The 25,718-nt window shown below is 39.2% G+C and overlaps 1 protein-coding gene across 4 annotated transcripts in view; it reads right to left on the reverse strand.

Annotated features, from left to right (window-relative positions):
* flna (filamin A, alpha (actin binding protein 280)) overlaps positions 1 to 10,449 on the reverse strand; it is a 46,715-nt gene extending 36,266 nt beyond the window's left edge. For all 4 annotated transcript variants that reach the window (XM_077614477.1, XM_077614312.1, XM_077614398.1 and 1 more), the window contains exons 1-2: positions 10,243 to 10,449; positions 2,142 to 2,598 (exon numbers count right to left, since the gene is read on the reverse strand). In XM_077614477.1, coding sequence (XP_077470603.1) covers positions 2,142 to 2,511 — 370 coding nt within the window. In that variant the 5' untranslated portion in view covers positions 2,512 to 2,598; positions 10,243 to 10,449. The remainder of the gene's footprint in view (positions 1 to 2,141; positions 2,599 to 10,242) is intronic.
* Between the last annotated feature and the right edge of the window lie 15,269 nt (positions 10,450 to 25,718).

Here is a 25,718-nt window from a genome sequence, read left to right on the forward strand (position 1 = left end):
TTTTTCTATTATCACGGCCATGTCTGGTCTACATTAACCGCGATATTCAAGGGATTACTGTACTGTCATTAGTAGAAACAGAGCGGAACTGTATCAGACTGGTGATTTACCAATCCGATATTCTATTGGTATCTGCACCTGATATGGCTCATTTTTGGAGTATCGGATTTGTCACATCCATCCAATCCAGTAGTAGCATGAGCTACCATTGAGCTTTTTGACAGCAATAAATTGAACATACATATCTGCTGGGTGAGACAATTTCTTTTAGAAACTAACAAATGGTAGCAGAGCATCTTGTAAAAAGGGCCATTTTTGAGTCAGTACCACCTGAGAAGACTAATAAAAACACAATTTTGGCACATCTTGGTAATGGATCACAATGGGCAAAAAAATAAAAAAATACACCTTTGTTTGGACAGTGCACACTAATGCTTCTGTAATCATCTGCATGCTAGAAAATGTATGTAGCTGCATTTAACAATTAACTTTTTAAGTGTCGCTCATTAACAACAGACAACGAGCGTTACTCTGACCAACAGGTTTCCATGGTTAATTCATTGGCTGCCATTGGCAACGATAGACCTTCAATCTCTGATGGACTGGCACTGATTCAGACAATGGCGGACTATCCTTACAACCCAATTGAATTGGGCGTCTGTCAACACAAATACCATTGAAACATAATCCAACAACAGCCATCCAATTCATTCATTTTTCTATAAGGCGAATCCACAATTAAAATGAATTTGCTATATATTGCTACTATGGCAAAAATGAGTTCAGTAAAATTGTTAGCTTGATCTATGGCTTCTCAAAATTGGATTGCAAGAAATGTAGAGTACAGAGTTCCACCCAACTAAATCTAACTGCGTCAATTTTGTCAGTAAATCTGTGGATTCCTTCTGAAATTTGGCATGGATACAAGCAAATGCTTAATTTTTGTTAAAATTCTCATCCCCCGAAAAATGATTGAAATGCTTTAAACTTTTTTGCCTGTGGACACAGGTGTAGTGTCCAATACACAATTACTTCCACCTGAATACATTGAGAGCAGTAGCAAAAGCAACTCAAAGAACCTGCAACAGGAAAAGGTGTTATTTTCATTTCTTCAACCGGTTTGAAAATGATTGCTGAAACCATGGATAAACAGAACGACATGATTCACTGGCAGGACTTTTGAAACAAAATGTTTAAAAGAAAAAAAAGAACTGCTGCCCCAATCGGAGTAGTTTTAGGTGTATTTTCAGGTGCTATTTTGGAACTTCTCCTTTTAGTACTCAATGGCACCCTTTCTGAGAATAAAACTTCACTACCCAGTACCCACAATCAATACGTGGGTAGGCTGAGCTGTTGCATTTTAGCCTATTAGCTCCCGTTAGCGGAGCGATCGTTAATTCAAGATTACTTCTCGTTGGCAAGTGGCCGTGCGTTATCCTATTGTGAGGACATTTGTGTGCATCATTTTCGGAATATTTTGAAGGGAATACAACAGCAGACAGCCCATCGATAGCGAACGTGAGGGTGGAGGCGTGGCAAACAGCTAACCCAGCCAGAAGGTATAAAAATGTAAAACAAAATTAGAATTCAGTTGTGTAAAGTTACATTAAACGAATGTTTGAGTGTGTCTGTATATATTAATCCAAGGTAATTTAAATTTGTTTGTTTGTTCTGTTAAGAGTGCGTCCTGGAACGAATTAAGCTCGTATGTAGAGGTACCACTGTACATGCAGGCAGACGGGGGAACCGCCTGCTTTTTCACTCAACACTGATGAATGTTAATCCTTGCTTGTGGCCCAATCTAATTTTTCCATTTTTTTTTTTAAAAATATTTATTTTTTTTGATTTATATTTTTCTATAGTTCCTCTACACCTATTTTTTTTATTAGAGCTGTATTTTGTCATGTCTTTAACATTCGGGGATAATTGAAAGACAATCATTGCACCTGGTGAAGAGTGATTAGTGGTGCGTTTAAAAAGCAATGTGTAAAAATATATACATATATAAAAATCACATTTTATTGATATGACCGGCGATTTATTTAGATGATATTGTTTTAGCAGAACAAAGTTTAAAAAAAAAACAAGCTACACGAAGACGGGAGGATTCATTCATTGCACTCGTCGTAAAAGTCACTCACCTATGGACACCAACTTGATGTTCTCCTTGTCCAAGAACTCCAGGGCCACGGACACGTTCTCCAGCTGCATTTGGCGGAAGGTGGGCCGCTGGTTGTACTTTCGTAACATCTTTTTCCCGGAGAGGACCTCCAGTAGCCCGATGAGCCGCAGGCCATCGCCGAGATCCGTCTGCAAGTTGCCAATTCGCTTCTTGACGAATTTCAGATGCTCGTTACACCAGCGGGTGAACGTGTTCTGCTGGATTTTCTTCCACGGGGCGTCTTCGGCTAGGTCTTTCTCCGTGGCAGGCATTTCTGCGTCCTTGTCCGTGGAGAGAGCGTTGGGAGCGGGCGCGGCGCTCTGGTGGATCCGGGGGTGGGAACCACTCATTTTTATAGCGTCGGCTGTCTCTCGGTTCGCTGCCTTGATTGTGGGTGGAGTCTCTTCAACTTTTCCTTCACTGCCACTCGGCCTCGGCTGTTTGACAGAAACAAATCAAGACGGAACATTGAGAATTTGAGAAAGCTTTTTAGAATTAAAAAAAAAAAAAAAACATTGCCTTGAAGTGAAAACGAGCCGGAGTTAAGTTCGTTTTTAGGGGGTGGCGAAAGTGCACCGGCGAAAATAAAGACGCCTCAGGCGACCATTACTGCCCTTTTTTTTAACCCTTGCATTTCTCCCTCGCTCTTCTCACAAAGTCAGCGGGGAACTTGTTCAGAAAACAAATGATATGCTGCGAAATCTACTTTTCAGCATTGTGTACTATTTACATTTTCTGTATGATACTTTAGACCTCAGGTAAACTTAACCCCACCTTCTAGAAACAATGTCAAAATTAAACAAAGCAATGTCGATCTTTTAAACTATATGTTTGCAGTGTATATTCGTGTAATTATGTTCCTCTAACAAGCTTATCTAAGCATCAGATTCCTAGAAAAACACGCCCTCTATCCACCTCCTTGTTCATTCATTTTCTGATCCACTTCCGCTCACTGAGATTGCAGGGGTTGCTGGAGCCTATCCCACTAAGTACAGGCACCAGGCTGGCCTGAATCGGTGACCAGCCAATCAGAGGGCCCAGGGAGACGGACAACCGTTCACGCTCACTCATACCTAAGGGCAATTTAGAGTGTTCAACCAGCCTACCCTGCATGTTTTTGGGGATGTGGAAGGAAACCTGAGTACCTGGAGAAAACCCACGCAAGCCCCAAGAGAACATGCAAACTCCACACAGGAAGGTCCGGACCTGGTATCAAACTCTCGATCTCTGAACTGCGCAAATGAGTGACTCGACATATGAAAAAGATCCAAGTTACATCCAAATAGTAAATGCATTTCCTTATCCGTTATTTTTTATTATGAAAATATTGTCACGGATGCATTGATTCTCACTTTAGAACCTCACTACCCTCTAGTAGGCTCTCTTTGGCTGTCTCACAACAACCACTATCCATGTTTCAAGATTCTCTCTCACATACCTGTCCACCTTCAGCAATTAAAAACCCTACAAATGCAATGTGGCACATATTTTTACACACATACACATAGGGCACACGTTAAAGTCTAAAATGTACTACAAAGTGAATGGCTTTCGGCCCTGGCAGAACGGGCTCTTGTCGCTATCTGGCGGACAAACCGGGTATTACGTCCCACATTATAACGGCTGCGGAGGGAACTATTTCATGCCTGTTATTCATTTTAAGACATTCATAAATCATTTTCTTATAATTTTCTCTCATTTTGTGTGTTTTTCACATCTTTAATACAAAATTGGGACACTTTGACCAATTTTAAAGGGTTTAGTTGGCACTTGTGTGAGGACCGGGGAACAAATTAGAGAATTTACATATAAAGTACTGCTCTACTTACGAAATTTTCAAGTTACGAAAAAAGTTCTAGAACCAATTAATTTCGTAAGTAGAGGTACGACTGTACTCTTTTAATTCCGAAATCCCTCAAAAACAAAAAGGAAGAAGATTCAGTTATGATGGGAATACTCTAGTCCAATCTAGTAAAATTTGGTTCTGATGCGGATCTCCCATCAAGTGCAATTTGTCACCATGGCCTACTGCACAGATGATTGCTGGTCTATAGTCTTCTCTATTTTTCTAAATAAGTACACATGGTCACTTCAAAAAATTTCAATTTTAGTTATCCAAACAATGTTAATTATTTCCAGTTAGTAACGTTTGCAATGAAATCGTAAAGGTGACTGCCAATATGACCGACCACATGGGATCATGAGATATTTCAGTATTTTTTCATCACAAAAGATTTCTAGTTTGTCTGACAATTCCAAATTTCTGAACTTCCCTGTGTAGTTTGCATGTTTTCAAAAAACTACTTCTTTCAGTTTTTATTGATTTTCTACGCTGCTTATCTCAGAGTCACCAGGTGTTCAAGGCTAAACAGCTGATTTTGTCAAATGGCAGACTAAATTCTGAACTGTTCATCCATTGTTCGGTGTCGAAAGACAGACTAAATCTAGAATACACATTCACAATGTCACTTATTGGGCACCGAATTGGCTCTGACTGCAGTGCATTCAGGCAAATGTACCACTGAACCAGTAACTGATCTGGTATCCAGTCACACATATCCTTGTACAACTGCAGGCCAGAACCTTTATTGTGTGTGGGATCACAGTGTGGAAACTGGAGTACCTGGAGGAAACCCACGCAGGCCTGGGGAGAATATGCAAACTCCACATAGACGGACATGACTTGGATTTGAACCCAGGACCCCAGAGCTGTGAGGCCGACATGCTAACCACTCGAGCTACCAGGCACATGGACACACTTCATTTCAAATCGGTTGTCTCTCCAGGAAATGTAACGCTTTTAAGTTTTTATTCATACTATTTGAAGTTAACCTTCAAACCTATCGTGCTGTCCTATGTAACAAATAATTGGATCCTTGACATTCACAATATTTAAAATCCTCTTTCAAATGCTTAATTTAACAAGTATGCCATTAAATACAGCCGTTTCTCTGCATGTTTGACAGCACATTAGTTGGGAATTACTGCATGAGGCCATCACCAAAATAAAAAAAAGTAAATACGTACATTGCTTTGTACATTGTTAAGCAGTGACATAATTTTGCGCAAGGTCAGCATGTTTTCTGTGGGTACAGGGCGATGGTGAGTGATTGATTGTGTTATTTCCAAATAACCCTCGTCATACGGTTATGGGGATAAGCCACTTGCATCACAAATTTCAGTTGCACAAGTCATTGGATTCCTTTCCGAGAAACAAGGCAGCAGTGACTCTAAAGACAGGAAAAGATACAACTGAAGCGTCTTTGACTAAATAAGGAGCTCAGTGCCAGCAGACTCGGTGTGGCCTGCAGCTATGAGGAATGCTTTGCCATTGCTTTTGTCTCTCTGTGTGTGCCGTCTGGTCAATGGAGAATCTGAGGAATGCCCCCCCCCCCTTAAACACCCTTTAACAATCCTACAGAAACCTTGCAGTAACCCATACTTAATAACACCCCAAAAAGGGTCTCTATTGCTCACCCCCCTGTCATGATAATGTCTCTCTCTCCCTGCCTGCCTCTTTCATTTATATTTGAAAGTTCTTTATTTATTTATTTTTCATCTCTAATGACCGAGAAGACGTCACTGGTACTTTGAACCTGTAATTTGCCTCCCTCTAGCGACACATTGTGGCAGTGCACGCAATTCTCTATGCCCGATGACTTCTACTGAAAGGGGAACTTTGAACTGGTCATCAGTCGGTCAAGCAAATGATATATGTATGTATGTATGAACACTGACATCTATCATTCATTCATATTCCATACGGCGCATCCTCGCAAGGGTTGCAGGAGTTGCTGGAGCCTATCCCAGATGAATTCAGGGAAAGGCAGACTACATCCTAGATTGGTCGCCAGTCAGCCGTAGGGCACACAGGGAGACGACCATTCGCACTCACAATCCCACTGCCACCAGCGGGAATCGAGCACGTGCCTGCCCGGACCAAAAGTCAGACAAGTGAACCACTACACCACCAGGCAGCATTTATCATAATTTTACATTTTATTTTATTTAATAAGAGTTTATTCATTCATTTTCAACACTGCTGATCAGGCAAAAGAACCGCTGCACCATCGGGTGGCTGATAATAGTCTAAACATCCTAAATTAAATGTTTGTTTTTTTACTACTTTCTTCTCAGTATTAAGAAAAAATGCATTGCCAAAGACTTTGCATTGGCTAATTAGACACACTAGTTGTCCGTCTCTGTGTCCCCCGATTACCTGGCCACTAATTCAGGGAGTCCCCTGCCTGGTGCCCATAGTTGGCTGGGATAGTCTCCAGCACCCCTCAAAACCCTTGTGAGAATAATGAGCATAATGAGACGCACTATCCAGTGCTATATTGTGTTCATTGAATCAATAATCTGAAAAAGAAAATGCAATAACTACCAAAACATTACATAATCAATGTATTCTGGTGGGGCCCTTACCAATTAATCCAGTATCTGACTGAATTTTTAAACATTTGTGCCTGTCATCGTTGCTCAAGTCCCTTTTGCTTTAGAACTATCTCATCTCATTTTCGGATCCGCTTCATCCTCACTAGGGTTGCGGAGGGTGCTGGAGACTATCCCAGCTGCCTTCGGGCCAGAAGCGGAAGACACCCTGAATTGGTGGCCAGCCAATCGCACGACACAAGAAGACAAACAACCATTCACGGTCACACTCATACCTAGGGCCAATTTAGAGTGTCCAATCAGCCTACCATGCATGTTTTTGGAATGTGGGAGGAAACCAGAGTACCCGGAGGAAACCCACGCAGGCCCGGGGAGAACATGCAAACTCTACACAGGTAGACTGTCCTGGATTTGAACCCAGGTCCACCACTGTGATGCCGACGCGCTGACGCGCTAACCACTCATCCGCCGGCCCGCCCATGTAGGAACTATTTGGTTGATATTACATAGACTATTATAATATTACATATTTAATATGAGCCTTTGAAAGAGACAACTTTGCCACTTTGAGAAGTTAAGGCTTTAAATCTGGACTTGGATTAAAAAAGTTTGTTGTTCAAGGACAAAGTGTAGAGTGGTTCTTAATATATTAAACTAGTCTTTTGGTGAAATACATACTTCACCTTGGTTCTAACATGCTTCCTCTGTGATGCATTTCAGTGTTTGCTGGCCATGCCAACAGCTTGTCGTCACTGGTGTCCACCACACCCAGTCAACCACAAAGCCGAGCAAAAATAATGAGGGCTGTCTCTTACCAGCACCCTGCATAAGTGTGTCAAAAACTCATGTAAAACTGAATCATCATTTTATGTCTGCATGATACCTTTATTAAATGATACTTCTCATTTTTCATTTTGAATTCAAAAGTTTGTCTATATGGATCATTTTTATACTGAAAAACGATTTGAAAAAAAAATCTGTGAAGTTAGATTTGTATGCGGATTCCAAAAATGCGTTCCGTTTTTGGGTTTTTTTTTTTGCTACTTGCATACAACCCTTTGTAAAACTATAATAGGCGTCACTGATCGTATAGTGGTCCGTTCGCCTGACTTTGGCACAGAAGACATGGGATCAATTACCACTCAGTGGCACTATGGCTGTTTGTGCCTACAACTGACTGGTGACCAGTTCAAAATATAGTCTGCCTTTTGCCTTAGGTAAGCTGGAATAGGTCCCAGCACCAGTGTTGAAAATTGACGAATGGACATATGTTATGCACAGTATTTTCCTTATTTTTGAGATTTTTGGAGTCCTATAGTAGAAAATTCTAATGAAAAAAGATAAGGTCCGTTTTAGAATCTGTACTGATAAAGTTGGTAAAACCAACACAAAATTTGTTTTGCTAAAGTTTGAAGACATCAATCAATCCATACATGAATTAGTCCATCCAACCAAGCAGCATTTAAGTGACAAATAATCTAGATTTTTCATAGTTTGGCTGAGCCTGTGAACTATATGTTTTATTTTCTCTTTCTGACACCAACAGCTTGTTATTTTGTGATTTTTAGGCTATAGTTATCAAAAAAAAAACTGTTAATATGTTAGTTTAGCAGGTGCCTGTTTGTCTGGTTTTCCGTGTTTTACTATTGCTTTCATATAAGATTTGTTCTTATTTTCTTATAAATAAATAAAAAACTGCCCCCCAACAATGGCATTTATTCTCCAGTGCTATATATATATATACATATATATATATATATATATATATATATATATATATATATATATATATATATATATATATATATATATATATATATATATCCTTTCATTGTGCATTTTCTGGCTAGTTTGACTTTTACTCAGGTGAGACTTATAGTCAGAAAAAACATTATTTGTTGTCCATAAAACCAATGTTAATAATGCAGCAATGAATTCAAACGGGATACATTAAAACACTACTGACGAACACAAATTCTGAACCAATATCAATTATGACTATGTTTTTAAAACTATAGTGGAACCACATTTTATATTTTGTAACAGATCATTGCTGATTCAAACTACCACACACTCTTTCAACTTTTTAGGCCATGTCGGTGTTTCTGGATCTATGTGTGCATGCATGTGTTCGGTTAGGGGAGTGGTGTAAAAGGGGTACTTGCATCTGTCCAAAAAGAAAAATTTCCACACATTCAAAAAAGGCTATATATATAATATATATATATATATATATATATATATATATATATATATATATATATATATATATATATATATATATATAACCAAATGCTTATTTATATATTTATTCATGCATTTATTTATTTATTAACTTACTTATTACCTATCTATTTATGTCTAAAATTCCTTTCCTGTATCTGCATTCTCACCCTCTTGCTACCGTGACAATGAAATTTCCCGAATACGGGATGAATAAAGTTATCCAATCCAAACCAAGTAGTTGTACATTGTATTTTGTCTAGACGATAGAAAAACAGTTGAGTAAAAACCATTTATTTAAATTTATTTCCTTAGTGCGGGCGGCCCAGCGGCAGTGGTTAGCGTGTCATCGTCACAGTTCTGGGGTGCTGGGTTCAAATTGAGGATGGTTCACCTGTGTGGAGTTTGCATGTTCTCCCTGGGCCTGCATGGTAGAGACATGCATGGTAACCTGGTTGGACAGTCTAAAATTGCCCCTATGTATGAGTGTGGGCGTAAATAGTTGTCTGTCTCCTCGTACCCTGCGATCGACTGGCCACCCATTCAGGGTGTTGTCCCCCGCCTCGTGCCCGAAAGTCATCTGGGATAGGCACCAGCACCCCCTGTGACCCTTGTGAGGTTCAGAAATATTTATTTATTTAAAACACCCTGGTTTAAGATGAACTACAGATCACCTCACTTGACATTTAATGTGTCATAACATGCTGGTTTACTTGTCTCCCATCACTAAACAGAACACAAAAGATCAAATAAATCAAGTGCTGTCATCAATTGACTCAACACATAACTGGCAGAAAAAAAATATATAAACCAGCATATAAATTAAGTACGTGCGTGATGCCTCAACTCATCACTAGTCAAGAAGAAGGACAGAGGAAAAAATCACGTCCATGGATTACCTTATTTGGTGGGACCCCAGCATGTTCTCCTCGGGCCTGCGTGGGTTTTCTCCAGGTACTCCGGTTTTCTCCCACATTCCAAATACATGCATGGTTGGTTGATTGGACACTCTAAATTGCCACTAGGTGTGAATGTGAGCGTGAATGGTTGTTTGTCTCCTTATGCCCTGCGATCGGCTGGCCACCGATTCAGGGTGTCGCCTGCCTCTGGCCCGAAGTCAGCTGGGATAGGCTCCAGCACCCCCCCGCGACCCTAGTGAGGATAAAGCGGTTCAGAAAATGAGATGAGGTGGGACCCCATAAATGAGCCTTGCTCACATAGAATCAGAGGCAAATCAAAATTTGCGCGTTCGCTGTCTCCGCAAAGTGCAAAAATAATAGTTCACGTGCATGTGCCTGTGAATAGGGTGGTTATCTTATTTTATATTTGAAGGGTGCTGCATGTTGTCATGTGATAGCGTCACATACGCACTTGCGCCGACTCACTCCGAATTTCAATCGGACTATCCACCTTCGCCGAAGATCTTTAAAAAATAAAAAAACGAAGAAGAAGAAGAAACTTACGTCTTCTCTTTGGAGGTGAGGCTGTCTGACTCCGCTGTCCTGGGTGGGTTCGCTCTCCCACGCCGATTGCCAGCAGGATGTATTTTGGACTGTTAAAAGTAGAGAGTGGAAAACAGGAGGAAAAAACGTAGTCCCTCCGCTCTTTTTAGCTGCCGGATTCTGTTTAGGAGTTCTAGTGGTTTAATTGTTGGACTGGACTGGAAGCATCAGAGGTGTTGAGGGGGTTTGACCAACTACTCCGACTTGTCCTCAGCCCCGCGCCTCTTCTTTCACTGGTGACGTCGAGGGCCGCGCCTCAAGGAGCTCAATGTTGTGATGTCATCGCTTCGTACGGCACACGCATCCCGTAAGTGTGTACAGTGTGTGTGTGTGTGTGTGTGTGTGTGTGTGTGCGCGCGTGTGTGCGTGTGTGTGTGTGTGTGTGTGAGTGTGTGTGTGAGTGTGTGTGTGTGTGTGTGTGTGTGTGTGCGCGTGTGTGTGTGTGAGTGTGTGTGTGTGTGTGTGTGAGCGTGTGTGAGTGTGTGTGTGTGAGTGTGTGTGTGTGTGTGTGAGCGTGTGTGAGTGTGTGTGAGTGTGTGTGTGTGAGTGTGTGTGTGTGTGTGAGTGTGTGTGAGTGTGTGTGTGTGTGAGTGTGTGTGTGTGAGTGTGTGTGAGTGTGTGTGTGTGTGAGTGTGTGTGTGTGTGAGTGTGTGTGTGAGTGTGTGTGAGTGTGTGTGTGTGTGAGTGTGTGTGTGTGTGTGAGTGTGTGTGTGTGTGTGTTCGTGTGTGAGTGTGTGTGTGTCTGTGTGTGTGTCTGTGTGTGTGTGTGTGTGTGTCTGTGTGTCTGTGTGTGTCTGTGTGTGTGTGTTCCTGTGTGTCTGTGTGTGTGTGTCTGTGTGTGTGTGTTTAACATGAGACCCTTTGACCCCCAGCTGAGTATTTGGTCAAAAGGCAAGAATGTTCTGCTTAAGTTTCCTCAAAGGTGGGAAGACATCATTTCAAGAGAAAGGAGATAGAGCACAGAGACGACCAGATGTAGGATGGAGGGAATAATCCATTGAAGAAAAAGCACCATGAAAACTTCTTGTTGTATTTTCTCGCATATAAGCACCCTGCATATAAGCCACACCATTAAAATTGCCTTAAAATCATTGAATTTTACAATTTCTCGCGTATATGACGCCCCCCAATTCACAGTTTTCTCCTCCATATTCATGGTTTTAATAGGGAGTACAAATGTGTTACTTTAAAGGGAAAATCTTGAGAAAAATCACCGCACGTGGTATTTCTGAGATGCTGTATGAAAGAAAAACACATTGTTATGGTCAATATCATAAGGAAGTTATGAATTCATCCAGTAATTGTTGTTTTCTTACTGCAAAACAGAAAATAACCAACAAATAGCAAATATTAGTTTGCCGACATCTACTATAGCAATGCTGTAAGTCTTGTGCGCATATAAGCTGCACCCTTGATTCAATCATCTTTTTTGTTACAAATACGGCTTATATGCGAGAAAATACGGTGAATACTAAAACCTCTGTTTTAGTGCGTTTGTTCTTGTGTGTGTGTATGTATGTGTGTTGTATGTGTGTGTTGTAGTGCATTAATTACAGACAGATGTTTGCTGCTGGGCTTGTGAGCCAAGCGGTCAGTGACATCATCCATGTGGACTTTGTAGAAGTTACATTACCAGATCTAACACACAATAATTTTTTGGGGACTGATGTGGCTTTTCCCAGGAAATAATATTGACAAAAATAGCAAAACTCCTCTGACGTATGAGCACAGCAAGATGCATAGAAGAAGTCAAGGATCTATACAGTGGCTTCAGGATAAATACAATACTGTTCAACCCCAATTGTCAAATATTATAATAAATATGGGTAACTTGATGGATACAAACTGCCTAACAACAACTTTTTGATATTTTTTATGTTGGTTCATTAAAAACTACTGTGAATCATGACTTTTACAGTAAGGGTGTGCAATCATTTTCATTGCAACCACAATGCGGGGTATACACACGTCTGTTTATTGGGCCACACTCACATTTGCCTACTAGACAGTAAAACATAAAATATGATAAACTTCAGGCATCATTCTTATCAGATGAATGAATATACTCTTCCTCAGCGAAAAATGTTTAATTCTACCTTTGTCAATTGTTTAATAATAATCAGAAGAGCATGGATCAATTTTATTAAAATGCAGCCATTTTTGCCCAGGTGATGAATGATATGTAGTTCAATATCGGGGGAAACTAATTTGTAAAGCATTGCCATCGGTTGGTAATTGTTGAGCAGTTAAAATGTTTCTTAAATTGAAATTCACAGTGAAGCAGAGTCAGAAATGATGTCACTCTACCAATTCATGGATGTATTCAATACACCCATGGTCAAATGTTTTGATACTCTTTCTCATTCAATTCAATGGTGAAAAGTCTCAAAACTGTAAGCACGCTCGTTGGCATACCTGTTTTGCAAGTGTGTAAAACTATTTACTGTGTAAATGTGCTTTTATTGTGAATACCAATTAAAGAAATGTCGGCCCGGTGAATGAGTAGTTAGTGTGTCGGCATCACAGTGGTGGACCTGGGTTCAAATCCAGGACAGTCCACCTGTGTAGAGTTTGCATGTTCTCCCCGGGCCTGCGTGGGTTTCCTCCGGGTACTCTGGTTTCCTCCCACATTCCAAAAACATGCATGGTAGGCTGATTGGACACTCTAAATTGTCCCTAGGTATGAGTGTGAGCGTGAATGGTTGTTTGTCTCCTTGTGCCCTGCGATTGGCTGCCCACCAATTTAGGGTGTCTCCCGCTTCTGGCCCGAAGGCAGCTGGGATAGGCTCTAGCACCCCCGTGACCGCAGTGAGGATAAAGTGGTTAAGAAAATGAATGAATGAAGTTTTGGAGGCAGTAGTTAAAAGTCTGAGTTGTATGGCGCCGACTAAAAAGCCACATAACAAAAGAGTCATTGGTAGCCAGTTTAGGAAACTGAAGAGGTTCAGTGTTTGACTGGAAGTGTTGAAGTTGATTGTTCAAAATGGACCTTGGCCTCTTGTCTTGCCTTTCTGCCTCTTGTTTAGTGTAGTGCACTGCATTCAGATATACGAAGCTACATATTAGCCAATGGTGATCATTATGCTCATATGAGTAGATTATAACTCTCGCAAGCATTGTTTTTAAAAATATGTCACTTTTTTAGTGGGAGCAAATGAGCAAATATGCCATATTCTTTTCTGCTGTCTCACATAACAACCCCCCCTCCTTTGACTCCAAGGCAAAGCCACTCAACGCACATAAACCTTGATCCCATATAACCAGCAGGACTAAATGTGGAAATGTTTTACTGGTTAAAGCTAGGTCCATTTTTAGACATGTGAAATATATGGATGTTTAAAGACCACTTCAAGTAGGCAATTCAGTTACATAAAAACAGCAGAGGAGGAAAAGATGTTCATTGGATCTTTATTGGGTTTAGTAAAAAGGTATACATGTATTTATTGAATCTATATTTAACCAGGTAAGGTAATTGAGAACAGATTCTGATATGCAATGCCGACCGGTCAGTGGATTGCATTACTAATATCTAAACAAGATGTGGATGGCTGAATCAATTCACAATATTGACATATATTGTTTATATATAACCTATATATACACGTTTTAATCATTTAAACATAAAATATTTGAAATTTCCTCCAGCCCATCAGTTGACATTTTGAAAAGAAGGAATTTGTGCATGTGTCGCAACAAAGAATTCCTTTCATTTTGATTAAAGTGCTTGCTCATAATAAGGTCATAGGAGCCTGTCCTTATTTCACCCGCTCGGGAAAATAGTCTGAAGCTAGCAAACTTAAATCTTTTTTGTTTTCTTAATAAAACAGTAGCTGTCTTAATGGTTGTAATACCAAGATGTGTAATGAAAGACTTTGACATGTCAGCTGTAGCAATCTTTTTAAAAGAATGGAAAAATGTTTTTTCCCGTCGTAATCGTAAAGCTGATTCATTAGTAATCATGCATTTGACTTTGTTGAATGTTTGAAGATGAAGGCGAAAAAAGACATTATTAACTTGAAGATATATTTGTGGGGGGTGCTAGAGACTATCCCAGGCAACTAGGCGCACCAGGTGGGGGACACCCTGAATTGGTGGTCAGCCAATCGGAAACTCCCCACAGGGAGGCCTCGATCTCAGAACTGTGAGGCTGCCTATATTAATTCCAAAGAATTACAAAAAAAATGGCCTTCGGGCTTGAAAAAAATGTTTTTAGAACATAAAATTATTTTAATTCTATGGGGCTTTGTGAATCATGAAGCACGTCAAAATTACTTACCATTATTACTTTTCATTTTATACCAACTGGAGCCGCCAGGACATCTTATGATTTTTAAAATTATATATTAATATTATATATATATATATTTATATGAATTATTTATGTCTTATTTATTGATTATTTAGCTCTGCTACATATTGATACTACATATTGAATCTATACATATCATTCTATGTGTCTGCTTGTTTGTTGTTGCGTCCATAGACTCAGAACAGACCCGCTTCACTCTGCTGACCTCACTTGGATTACTTATTGATTCTTTTTTTTTATTGATTATTTATTTGTCTGTCTGTTGTTGGTTGTGCACCATGTGGTGAAAGCTTTAAATCTCATTATATACTTGTATAATGGCAATAAAAGCATTCAGTTCAATTCAATTCAAATCAATTCCATATTAAGGGGTTCAAATCACTTTTTTTTAGCTATAAGAGAGGGTTGATGTCATGGAAACATTATAATGCAAATACGCGCTATATGGCAATCTACAACTCCTAAAATGATCGTTCCAATGAATGCTATCAGAACACAAATACTCTGAGCAAAGGTTAACAAATACAGTGCAACTACTTTAACCATGCAGCAAGAGAGCAGGACTAGGAATAAAGATATGAAAACACAGAAAGCAGTTATCAGAGTGATTCACTGATGTCCTCAACAGGCTGACTCAAAACAGTTTGGGATATCTGTTATCCTCTTGGGGTCCTACAGTATGTCTTAATGTGGTCTGGGAGCATGTGCGTCACAGTGCATTGTGTGACTGAAAATGATTGGTCATTTGCAAGCAATTCTGTGAGAGGCACTGGACATCCCTTTAATTCATTCATTCATTCATTTTCTGAACCGCTTTATCCTTACAAGGGTTGTGGGGGGTGCTGGAGCCTATCCCTGAATTTGTGGCCAGCCAATCGCAGGGCACAAGGAAATGGACAAGGAAACGGACAAGCATTCACGTTCCCTCTGATATCTCCGGGCAATTTAGATTGTTCAACAAGCCTAACCTGCATATTTTTGGGATGTTGGAGGAAACTGGAGTACCTGAAGAAAACCCACGCAAGCACGGGGAGAACATGCAAACTCCACACAGGAGGACCGACCTGGGATTGAACCCAGGCCCCCAGAACTGTGAGGCCGAGGCGCTAACCATTCATTCGCCGGGCCGCCTCTTTTAATGTAAATAAATGATTTCAATTGTTTCTATAGGCAACACTAAACTAAATCATTCAATCACACCATTTAATGAGTTTACAAATATACTGTAACACTGAGGACCCAACATGCTGTTTTGAATATAAATAATAAATTAAAATGGAGCTCATTTTGTTCTTTTTCAGCATCAAACTTTTCTAAAAGTTGAGCTATGTGACAAAAAAAAGTATGTGAAACCAAGCACAAAAAAATAAAACATCCACTGCAGAGTATTCAAACCTGCAATTTTTTTCACTTTGACTCACGGAATCCGACGTAATGTAGGTGCCTTTCAAAGATTAAATAAACACTTGACTCTTGTTTGGAATAAAAGGCGAGGAACTGTTGGACATTTACTTTAGTGACTCCTACAAGGGTGTCTTTCCACTCCCTTGCCATATTAAGACAATCACACAGATTGGATGAGAGGCTTGACAAATTGGGAGGGTCAGGAATTTGGACCTTCTCCTGGTTTACTTGGTGTGCACTGTGTGTTCATGTGACTGTATATGTGTATGTATATGTTTATGTGTTATCTTTTTCCTCAGTAGAAAACCTGACGACAATACGTGTAAGTGAATCAGGCACTTTCTGGGGCAAATACACACAAATGAGATCCAGCCTACCACACCATGTTGTGTGGCCTGCGAAATTAATTTTGTGCTTCAACTTGATGTTTTTTGCAAAAGTGACATTTTTGCTGTCTTTGATTAAATATTGGGGATTAAATAGACCAGTGTCTGTTCTTTTCCTTAACAAATATATAAAAAGAGATAATATCTACTGTCATTCATTTCATTTTTTTTAAAATGCTGTTTTCATGGAATCACTTTTGAAAAACTGGTATAATTTTTGTCATTTTTTTTGTTTGTTTGTTTGTTGTTGTTGTTTTGGGGGGGGGGGGGGCTGTCCAGTGAAAAATGTTGATAAAACATGATAAATTGAAGATATCTTAATAGAATAAAAAAATGGAAACATATTTTCAGTTGTTTCCTCTTTTGAAAATGAAAAAAAGGAAATAGCTAACTACCGATATTGTAAATTAAAAAAATACAAAAAATGCTTTGGACCATCTTGAGGTTAACAATGTCTTTAATAAATGATTACTCTTATCATCAGTTAGTTATCAATTATTCGATGACTCTTGGCAGTCCAAGTTGGCAAACATAATATCCTACCAAAGTCAAACATAACTAGAAGAAGAGTTTGACACTCCTGCAGTAAATAGAAATCTCAGTATAGTTTTGCTTATGAAACTTGTTGATCTTGATGCCCCCACACCCACCTGTTAACAAATAGATTATAAAATGTCTTGGGAATGTGCACTCACGAGTACATTTAAACATTGGGACGCCCTTCTCTATCTACAAACAAAGCCTTTTAAGGAAAGCTTTCTCTTCCTCTCTCTCGCTGCCTGTCTTTCCTACACTTTTACACTGTTCATTTCGACCAAGTCCAACCTCCCCCCATCCAAAAACCTCCCCGCCTCCCGTGTGTTCTTATTTTTTCTCGTCTTTGGCTCTTTCCCCAAGCAAGCAGTATCATATTCCCTCTTGACCAAAATGCCCCTGTCAAGTCTTGTTGAACTAAAGAGAGAAAAGCATCTGTGAGAGACCAAGTGAGGAGGCGGGTAAAGTTAACAAGCAAGAAATTTACTGTGATACAAAGAGATGTACAGATTTCAAGAAGAAAATGGTTTTGTGGCCCTGACTTCGTCGGATGACAGTATGGAATTGTGTTGTTTTGAAGATGTATCCTGAGGAAGAACATACACCATTAAATTCAATTTGAAGTTAATAATGAAGATGGTGCCACTGGGAAATGGACGGAGAGATGAGCTCCAGTGTTTTTGCCCTTTTAAGGGGGCGGAGGGATGCAGTCAGCAGCTATGAATGACGGAGCTCCCTCTCACATCCCTTCCCTCCCCCTCCATCCCTTCTCCTGTAAATCTATCTTGCTCTAATTCTTACACATTGAATCAATTTCCTTTGTTGTGGGCATTTACGCAATGAAAACACATGTTGCAAGATAGTGCGTAAGAGTCCTACTTTATACAGACCAAAAGACATATAATTTCAGACACAATGACAACATCATAACCATTGAATCAGCGGCTTTTCATTTGTGTTTGATTTATATGCATTAGATCACACAAGGTGACAAACGGGTACTTGTTACACACCAAGAATACCACACCTGTGTGACTCAAACGCTGCATCAGTGTGTGTGTGCATGTGTCATGTTGTCTGAGTGAGATTCCAGATGACCTTTGTATTAGTCTTGCCATAGGAGTGTGTGATAAAGAGTAAGGTGACACTACACGTATGCCTTCACTTGCATCTGGATTCACTGGAACTCAAATGAAGGGGAACGCATAATGACCTCATGCAAGATTAACAGAAGCATGCAGTCAAAATGTCTGAATGTGATGAACTGTCTGGTGAGCGTTTGTGTGTGCGTGTGTGTGTCTGCATGTGTGTGGACAAGCAACTATGTGAGCAAAGAAACAAACCATCAAACTTGTGGAAAATGTAAAAACAAAAAAGTTTGCAGAATTTGAAACTTTATCTCATCTCATCTCATTTTCTGAACTGTTTTATCCTCATTAGGGTGACAGAGGGTGCTGGAGCCTATCCCAGCTGACTCCAGGCCAGAAGCAGGGGAAACCCTGAATCGGTGGCCAGCCAATCGCAGGGCACAAGGAGACAGAAAACCATGCACACTCACACACATACCTAGGGGAAATGTAGTCTCCAATCAGCCTACCATGCATGTTTTTGGAATGTGGGAGGAAACCGGAGTACCCAGAGGAAACCCATGCAGGCCTGGGGAGAACATGCAAACTCCACACAGGTGGACGTGACCTGGATTTGAACCCAGGACCCCAGAGCTGTGACGTCGACGCGCTAACCACTTTAAACTTTATGTTAACCATTTTCACTTGATTGCCACCCAATGTTGTGGTGGTTCATTCACCCGACTTTGAAGCGGGCAGCGTGGAATCGATTCAGACTTGGTGGCGGTGTGACTGCAAATGTTTCTTTGTCTCTACATGCGCCCTATGACTGACTGGTCTCCCTATCCCCCTAAGTCCGATGGGATAGGCTCCAGCACCCCGAGACCCGGACAAGAACGAGTGGTGTTGAAAATTAATGAATGGCTATCTCACTCGCATGCCTTGATGGAAAACAAATGCTAATTATTGGAAAAACCTTTAGGGGAGCAAAACCATTAAAAAAGAAGAACACAACATTTGAAGTAGAACTTGGAATTTATGCAAAGTAAGCAGAAATTGACATTTGAATTAAAATGGACATGAGTTTAAGTACAACTAAAACTAACCCATCTTGACAATTACAGTGCAATTAATAGTCAAGTGACACTGTAAGTACAAGATTTCCAGTTGGCAACACATAAAATTCATTCATTTTTCATACCGCGCCTCCTCGAAAGGAATGATGACAACATTATAACTAATTATAAAAATCAGCAATGCCTTGTTTGAGAATGGCAGATAGTGTAAAATTAGTAGGGCATGACCAGTCTTTCTCTTGTGTGGCACTGCCCAAGCATAACCTCAACTTCTCTTCTGCATAATAGACAGCAAAGGAGTGTACTGGCTTGTCTTTGTTATTGAAAGGAACTGATGCATTAGTTCACATTCAACTATTCTTCATACACTTAAAATGTATTGAAAATCATATACAAGCCAGTGTTATTGTAGTAACACTATACATTAGTAGAGAAATTAAATGAATATTTGCTAAATATAAGTGCGTGGATATGTATATATATATATAGTATAGTTGTACAACAATAATTCAATTTATTATACAAAGAGAAAATCTGTGTGTATACTTACTTTTGCATCCTCCTGTTTGTAGTTTGAATCTTAACAGAAAAACATCATTATAAAATAAAATGTCACTGCATGAACATTTGTCCATCCACTGCTAGCTTTCATAGTTCCAATGGATTGAATGTCTATGGGTGACAAACTAATTTAAACCAACAGCAGAAGCATGAAAAGAATCACATGGTTGGACGTCTGTCATCGTCACTGGCACTGAACGAGTTAAACTATATTTGTAGAACTGTTGGTGGTTGTTCTCCTCTGGTTCTCACTGTGTGCACTCACCCAGGGTTCAGCAGGAAGGGAATGACATCATATGATCTCATGACTAAAGCAGTTGAGCCCAGCACAGACCTGCAGAGACATGACCTGCCGAGTAGGAGACATGGACACACATGGTGGGGCAAAACACATGTTGGCTTTTTCATTTAGTGTACCCTGTTGGAGATTTAGTGTGTTTGTGATTACAAGTGCGGTATCAGCTACACTAAAAGCTCTTTCGTCCTGAGGGCTATGTGCTTGTTATCTGGTGTTACAAGGATTGACTAGGTTGAGAATACTTCAGAGCTGCCAACCTCCGTTGACCCCATTTCAGGAGTACCCTTGTCCCATTTCCGGAGTATTTCCGGAGTGAATGCGATTCACGCAAAAGCCATATTTTTAAAAAAAAAAAAAATAAGCGTAGGACAATTTAAATCAAACTTTTATTATCATGTTTTTATAATTAATTAAAATATTGTTTTTGCAAACTATTGGAAAAGTACAGAATAATTAAACCAAGTTTATCTTTGTGTTTGGGTCCTTCTACGTGCATTTTACTGTCAGTAATTCCAACATGTGTCACGCTGAAATCGCACTTGCATGTTCTGCAATGCGCAAATGTCGGTCCTTTTGGAGATGGCTTCAACATGGGATATTTCGTCGAATACCAACCAATAAACTTCTGCGAGTGTCTGGGTTTCTTATTAGAAGTTTCATTTCTAGGGTTGTTCTAAAGTTGAACAACTTTAGAACAGAAATGATAGGATTTGTTTCAAAACAAAAGACTGGTAGTTTAGTCAGCCTTAATAATACTTCGCTTGTGGAAAAAAATGAAAACGAAAATATTAAAGCGATAGAAGCTACCTATGCAATCGATTATTATCATAGACTGTGCAATATTTTAGAATTTACCTAGCCGGGATGTGACTTTTTATACTTTTATGTTACTATTTATGTTTTTTTTACTGGGAAAACGCACTTTGTGGAGTAGCACCACCAATTTCGTTATACGCATCTGTGTATGATGACAATAAAGGCTTTTGATTTGATTTGATTCAGAATCGATTGGAACGCTGAGGTCACACATGATGAATCATGCGTCAGAACTTCATAACTCGGATGATTGACAATGCATTCGTGTTACCAAATTCTTCTGGTTTACAGTGCAACTGAATCAAGATATGGAAGCTGTAGTGATGGTGTGAATTTCGAGGGAGTTAAATTGGAAATATGGTGCTTTTACGAAATGGTTGCTTCCAAAAAAATTCTGTAAAATTTTTGGGGGATTTACGGAGTTTAGAACGGTTGTCCGCAGTCTTAAACTTTGCAATGTATTTCTGGAGAAACTCCTGAAATTTCGGAGTAGTTGGCAGCCCTGATACTTGATTCAATACGCACCTCTATATAAATTTAATGCAAGTAGAGTATATATTGAACATATTACAATTACCAATATGTATGTATGTATCATACCTGTTAACTTATAAGTTTTCCCGTATTTTATACGTTTTTTGATCATTTCAAATTCTGTGCGCTGTATAATAACTTTTGTACGGGATTTTTTTAGTACGTTTTTTTGTAAAATAGATCTCGTTTTACCCATTTTCCCTCTTTTTTGCATACATATATTTTCATACATGTTTCATCCAATATTTGTATCCTTTTATCATTTCTAAAGGGTAGTATTAAATATCGTGGAGGGGATTAAGCTAATTTAATGTAAAATATGCCTCTACTTACAAAAAATGTAAGTTTGAAAACCACTTCTGGAATTAATGTTGTAAGTACATGTACAACTGTATATACATATGTGTATATATATATATATATATATATATATATATATATATATATATATATATATATATATATATATATATATATATAGGCTGTCAATTTAACGGTCCACCTGTGTCTATAATGGTCATAACACGTCAGATTTTTTTTCTACATTTCCTGTACCAACATAACATAAAATCAGGTACCTGACGTAAAACTCCCTTGTATTTATTTGCGGCCCAAAGTTTCCATGGTAAAGTCTGATCTACACTTCCCTATCCACTGTTTTGTTCAAAAGCGCCACTCAGCATTTTTTTTTAATAATCTCGTCTCGACATGTTCATGTGTGCATCATCATTTTAGAAGAAAACCACAGTGTCATCCAAAAGAGTGACAGAAAAATAAAGACTGAAATGACTTCCATATGTTCCATTTTTGTCCTCCCCCTCAGAGCTCCAAGATTGACAGTTCTAACCTGGGCTTGACCTGATTTGATGCTAACTTAGTTTTTCAATGAAGACTTTGTTTTCCCATTTCTTAGTAATTCTTTCGACAGCTGGTTGCTTTACCTTATGTTTGAATAAGCCCTTTCAGGAAATCCCTTGACAGTGGCCCTGATCACCTTTCCTTGCTTCTGTATGTTCACTTCTTAATAAGTTCTGCATTGTGGATGCAGATGTGGAAATCCGATTAGTATAATGAACAATATAATATATTATCATCGATATATACAGGATTCACTGGATGGTTACTTATATCTATCCATTCGTACAAAATAATACATATAAAAATAAAATATTATTATGTGATGTTATCCATTCGTTCATTTTTTTTCTACTGTGGGGGACACCCTCTATTGGTGGCCAGACCAATCGCAGGGCACAAGGAGACGGACAACTATTCACGACCCTACTCATACCAATTTAAGGTGTCCAACCAGCCTACTATCAGAAGGAGAACATGCAAACTCCACACAGGAAGGTCCGAACCTGGGATTGAACCCTCAATCTCAGAACTGTGAGCCTGAGATGCTAATCACCCAGGGCCCCGTGATATCATATGATATGGTTTTAGCTCCGTCCACTCTTGCTCGTTTTTGTGTTTTTGCTGCTTTTCTGTCTTAATGATTTGATTTGGTGATTCTTAATGATCCCATTTACTTTGATTTGCTTTGTACTTTGTGCTTTTGCTTTGTTGTTCTGTCTAATCACTCTCTTGCTACTGTCACAATGAAATTTCCCGAATACAGGATGAAAAAAGTTATCCAATCCAATTGTATTGTATTACATTACTATATTCATTCATTCATTTTCTGAACCGCTTATCCTCGCAAGGGTTGTGGGGGTGCTGGAGTCTATCCTAGCTGACTTCGTGCACCAGGCGGGGGACACCCTGAATCGGTGGTCAGTCAATCGGAGAGTACAAGGAGACGGGCAATCATTCACGTTCACACTACCACTACCCACCGGGCCGCCTGCATTACATTATAATATAATCTATTTGTTTGTGAGATTCCATCATTTTATTCTGGCTGGTACTACTGAAGAAGACAGTGTTTCACATATTCACAGTTATATTTCTCAAAATCTGGTTCTACTCTTCTGTTCCGATCTCACTTTGATTGCAAGCATAAAGTCATCTTGATCTTGTTTTATTTCTAAACTTAGTATTCATTTTTCAGTGCCAGGCAACAGGATGTCAACCCCTTTGGAATTCTGCTTGGAAGCTGTGTTCCCAATTTTGAGGAACACACACTCTGAGCCCCCCCACTTGTTGTAAATGGGACTTGACCCTTCTGCATTGCAGATAAAACAAACCATATCACATGAACTGTGCACATTTCCGTTCTCACATGAGGTGTAAAAGGCACACCCTGACGTGTGTCTGTGTGGGTTCCTGTCACGGGTCACTATAAAAGAGTGCTTACTGGAGAAACCATTGCGTCAGAATGCCCTTCAGAAAAATAGGAAAGTCTGGAGTGATTCAGAAAAAACAGGAATAGATAAGATAGACTCCCAAAGCCTATAGATGAACCTCACATGATGCTGCACGAGGATCCCGATTAGAGTTCACTATCTACCACGATGAACTCATTCACTCCCAATGACAGCGATAGATGTTAAATCCATTTTAACTTGAAGGTCTAACAGAACTGTACCTGTTCAAATGGAATCGGCATTTATTGTGGTCAGTTTCATCCAGTTTGTTAAGACTAAAGAGACTCACTGTTTGAATTGTAAATTTCCTTTTAAGTGAACATGGCTTTACGTTTACCAAGCACAATAGAGTCAGATTTTAGGGATTCCACACATTCCCCTTTTTGTTTTTCATTAACTGGAGTTCAAAGATTAAATAATTATTTCTTAGTGTGGGCCAAACAGACATACTCAGACGAGCGCACACACGAAGGAAATATATGGAGATCCCCCATAGTACTCAAATACCATGGTGAAATACTGCTATCTGCTGGTCATTTCTGAAAAAGGCAAAGCGAATGAGGTCCTTGTAAAAAGTTTTAAGTTGTCGTTTAAGAAAACGTACGTAAACATTCCATAAATGCGCAAATTCACAAGGAGTAACCAAACCAAGCTTACAAAAAAAAAAAAAAAACAATGACTGTCAAAAGTAACAAATTATAGATTATATAGAGATTGGCAAGAGATATCTACTTGGAAAGAGATCTAATACCCAACTTTTTAGTAGTATTAATTTGTCACTAAAGCCATATATACCCCTCTATATTAAGCACCTAAATATGCAGACATTCTGTTTGAGGCTATTTCGTGACCTCCTAAATCTAAACACTCGATATAGTGTGCTCTTTCCAAAATTCCAATACTTTTGTCATGGTTCCATGGAATACAAAAATACCAAATATGTCAAAATACACGCTTAATCACTGTGCCATGTTAGGAAAAGATCACCATCCAATAATGTTTACACTCTTGTCAGTTTTAATGATTAGGCAATCAAGACATTAAAAATAACAATCAATTTTTAATCGGTTAGGATATTTTTCAAGACATTGTGGAAAACTAAATCACTGGAATTGCACCACGTGCAATAAATAATTTCACATGCCGACAACAATACAAATAATAGTTTCTCATTGTGTGTATGTGTGTGTATATGTATAAATATATGTATATATATATATATATATATATATATATATATATATATATAATATATATATATGTATGTGTATATATACACGTATATATATATATATATATATATTATATATATATATGTATGTGTATATATACACGTATATATATATATATATATATATATTAATAGTTAATAGATGAAAAAAATCGCAAAGAAGTGAATTCGCAGTGAGTGAAGTCGCCATAATCGAGGGAAGACTGTACATACTTTGTCACCGTGTCAAGGCCTTATTGATTAGTATGACTGGCAATTTTACCGCTCATTCATCTTCTTCAGCGGGATTAGGAAAACAGGCCTGGCACTGCCATGGGGTCTCCCTTCTACACCTGCCAAATGTGTATTTGAAGCAGTCAGCACACCGTATGGTGGAATAATTGTTCTTGCATTGAGCTTTCACCTGACAGGTTGCCCTTTTCCCTAGGTCAAGTGTTACAGATTGTTCATGAAACAATTTTTCCCTCTGCGCCTTCTTTGTCGCTCTCTTTGCACTCACGTGAGCATTGGCAAGCTCTTTTGCTAGCTCCAACAGAAAGATCAACCGTCTCTCTTTCTTCCCATAGCATTTTTGATAAAGAACGTGTGCATTAAAAGCTGCCATGTCGATCATGTTGTAGAAGACGGCGACTGGCCTTCGGCGGGTTCCTTTGCGCACACTGTACTCGTGCACCATTTGTTCCATAACTTCGACAGCACTCTTTGTGGCGTTGCAGAGAATGACATTGTTTGGCTTTCTTTTGACTGTATCCTCAACCTCAATCTGGTTATGGCCGCTGCTCAGAACGTAGAGAGTCTTCTTTCGTTTGACCTCATACAGTCAGAGTAGCACCCATTGTTAAAAATACCTTTAAAAAAACAGAAGAAAGATTTTTTTTTTAAAATAGTTACCGTATTTTCTCACATATAAGG

Source organism: Stigmatopora argus, chromosome 1 (assembly GCF_051989625.1).
Source record: "Stigmatopora argus isolate UIUO_Sarg chromosome 1, RoL_Sarg_1.0, whole genome shotgun sequence".
Classification (NCBI taxonomy): Eukaryota; Metazoa; Chordata; class Actinopteri; order Syngnathiformes; family Syngnathidae; genus Stigmatopora; species Stigmatopora argus.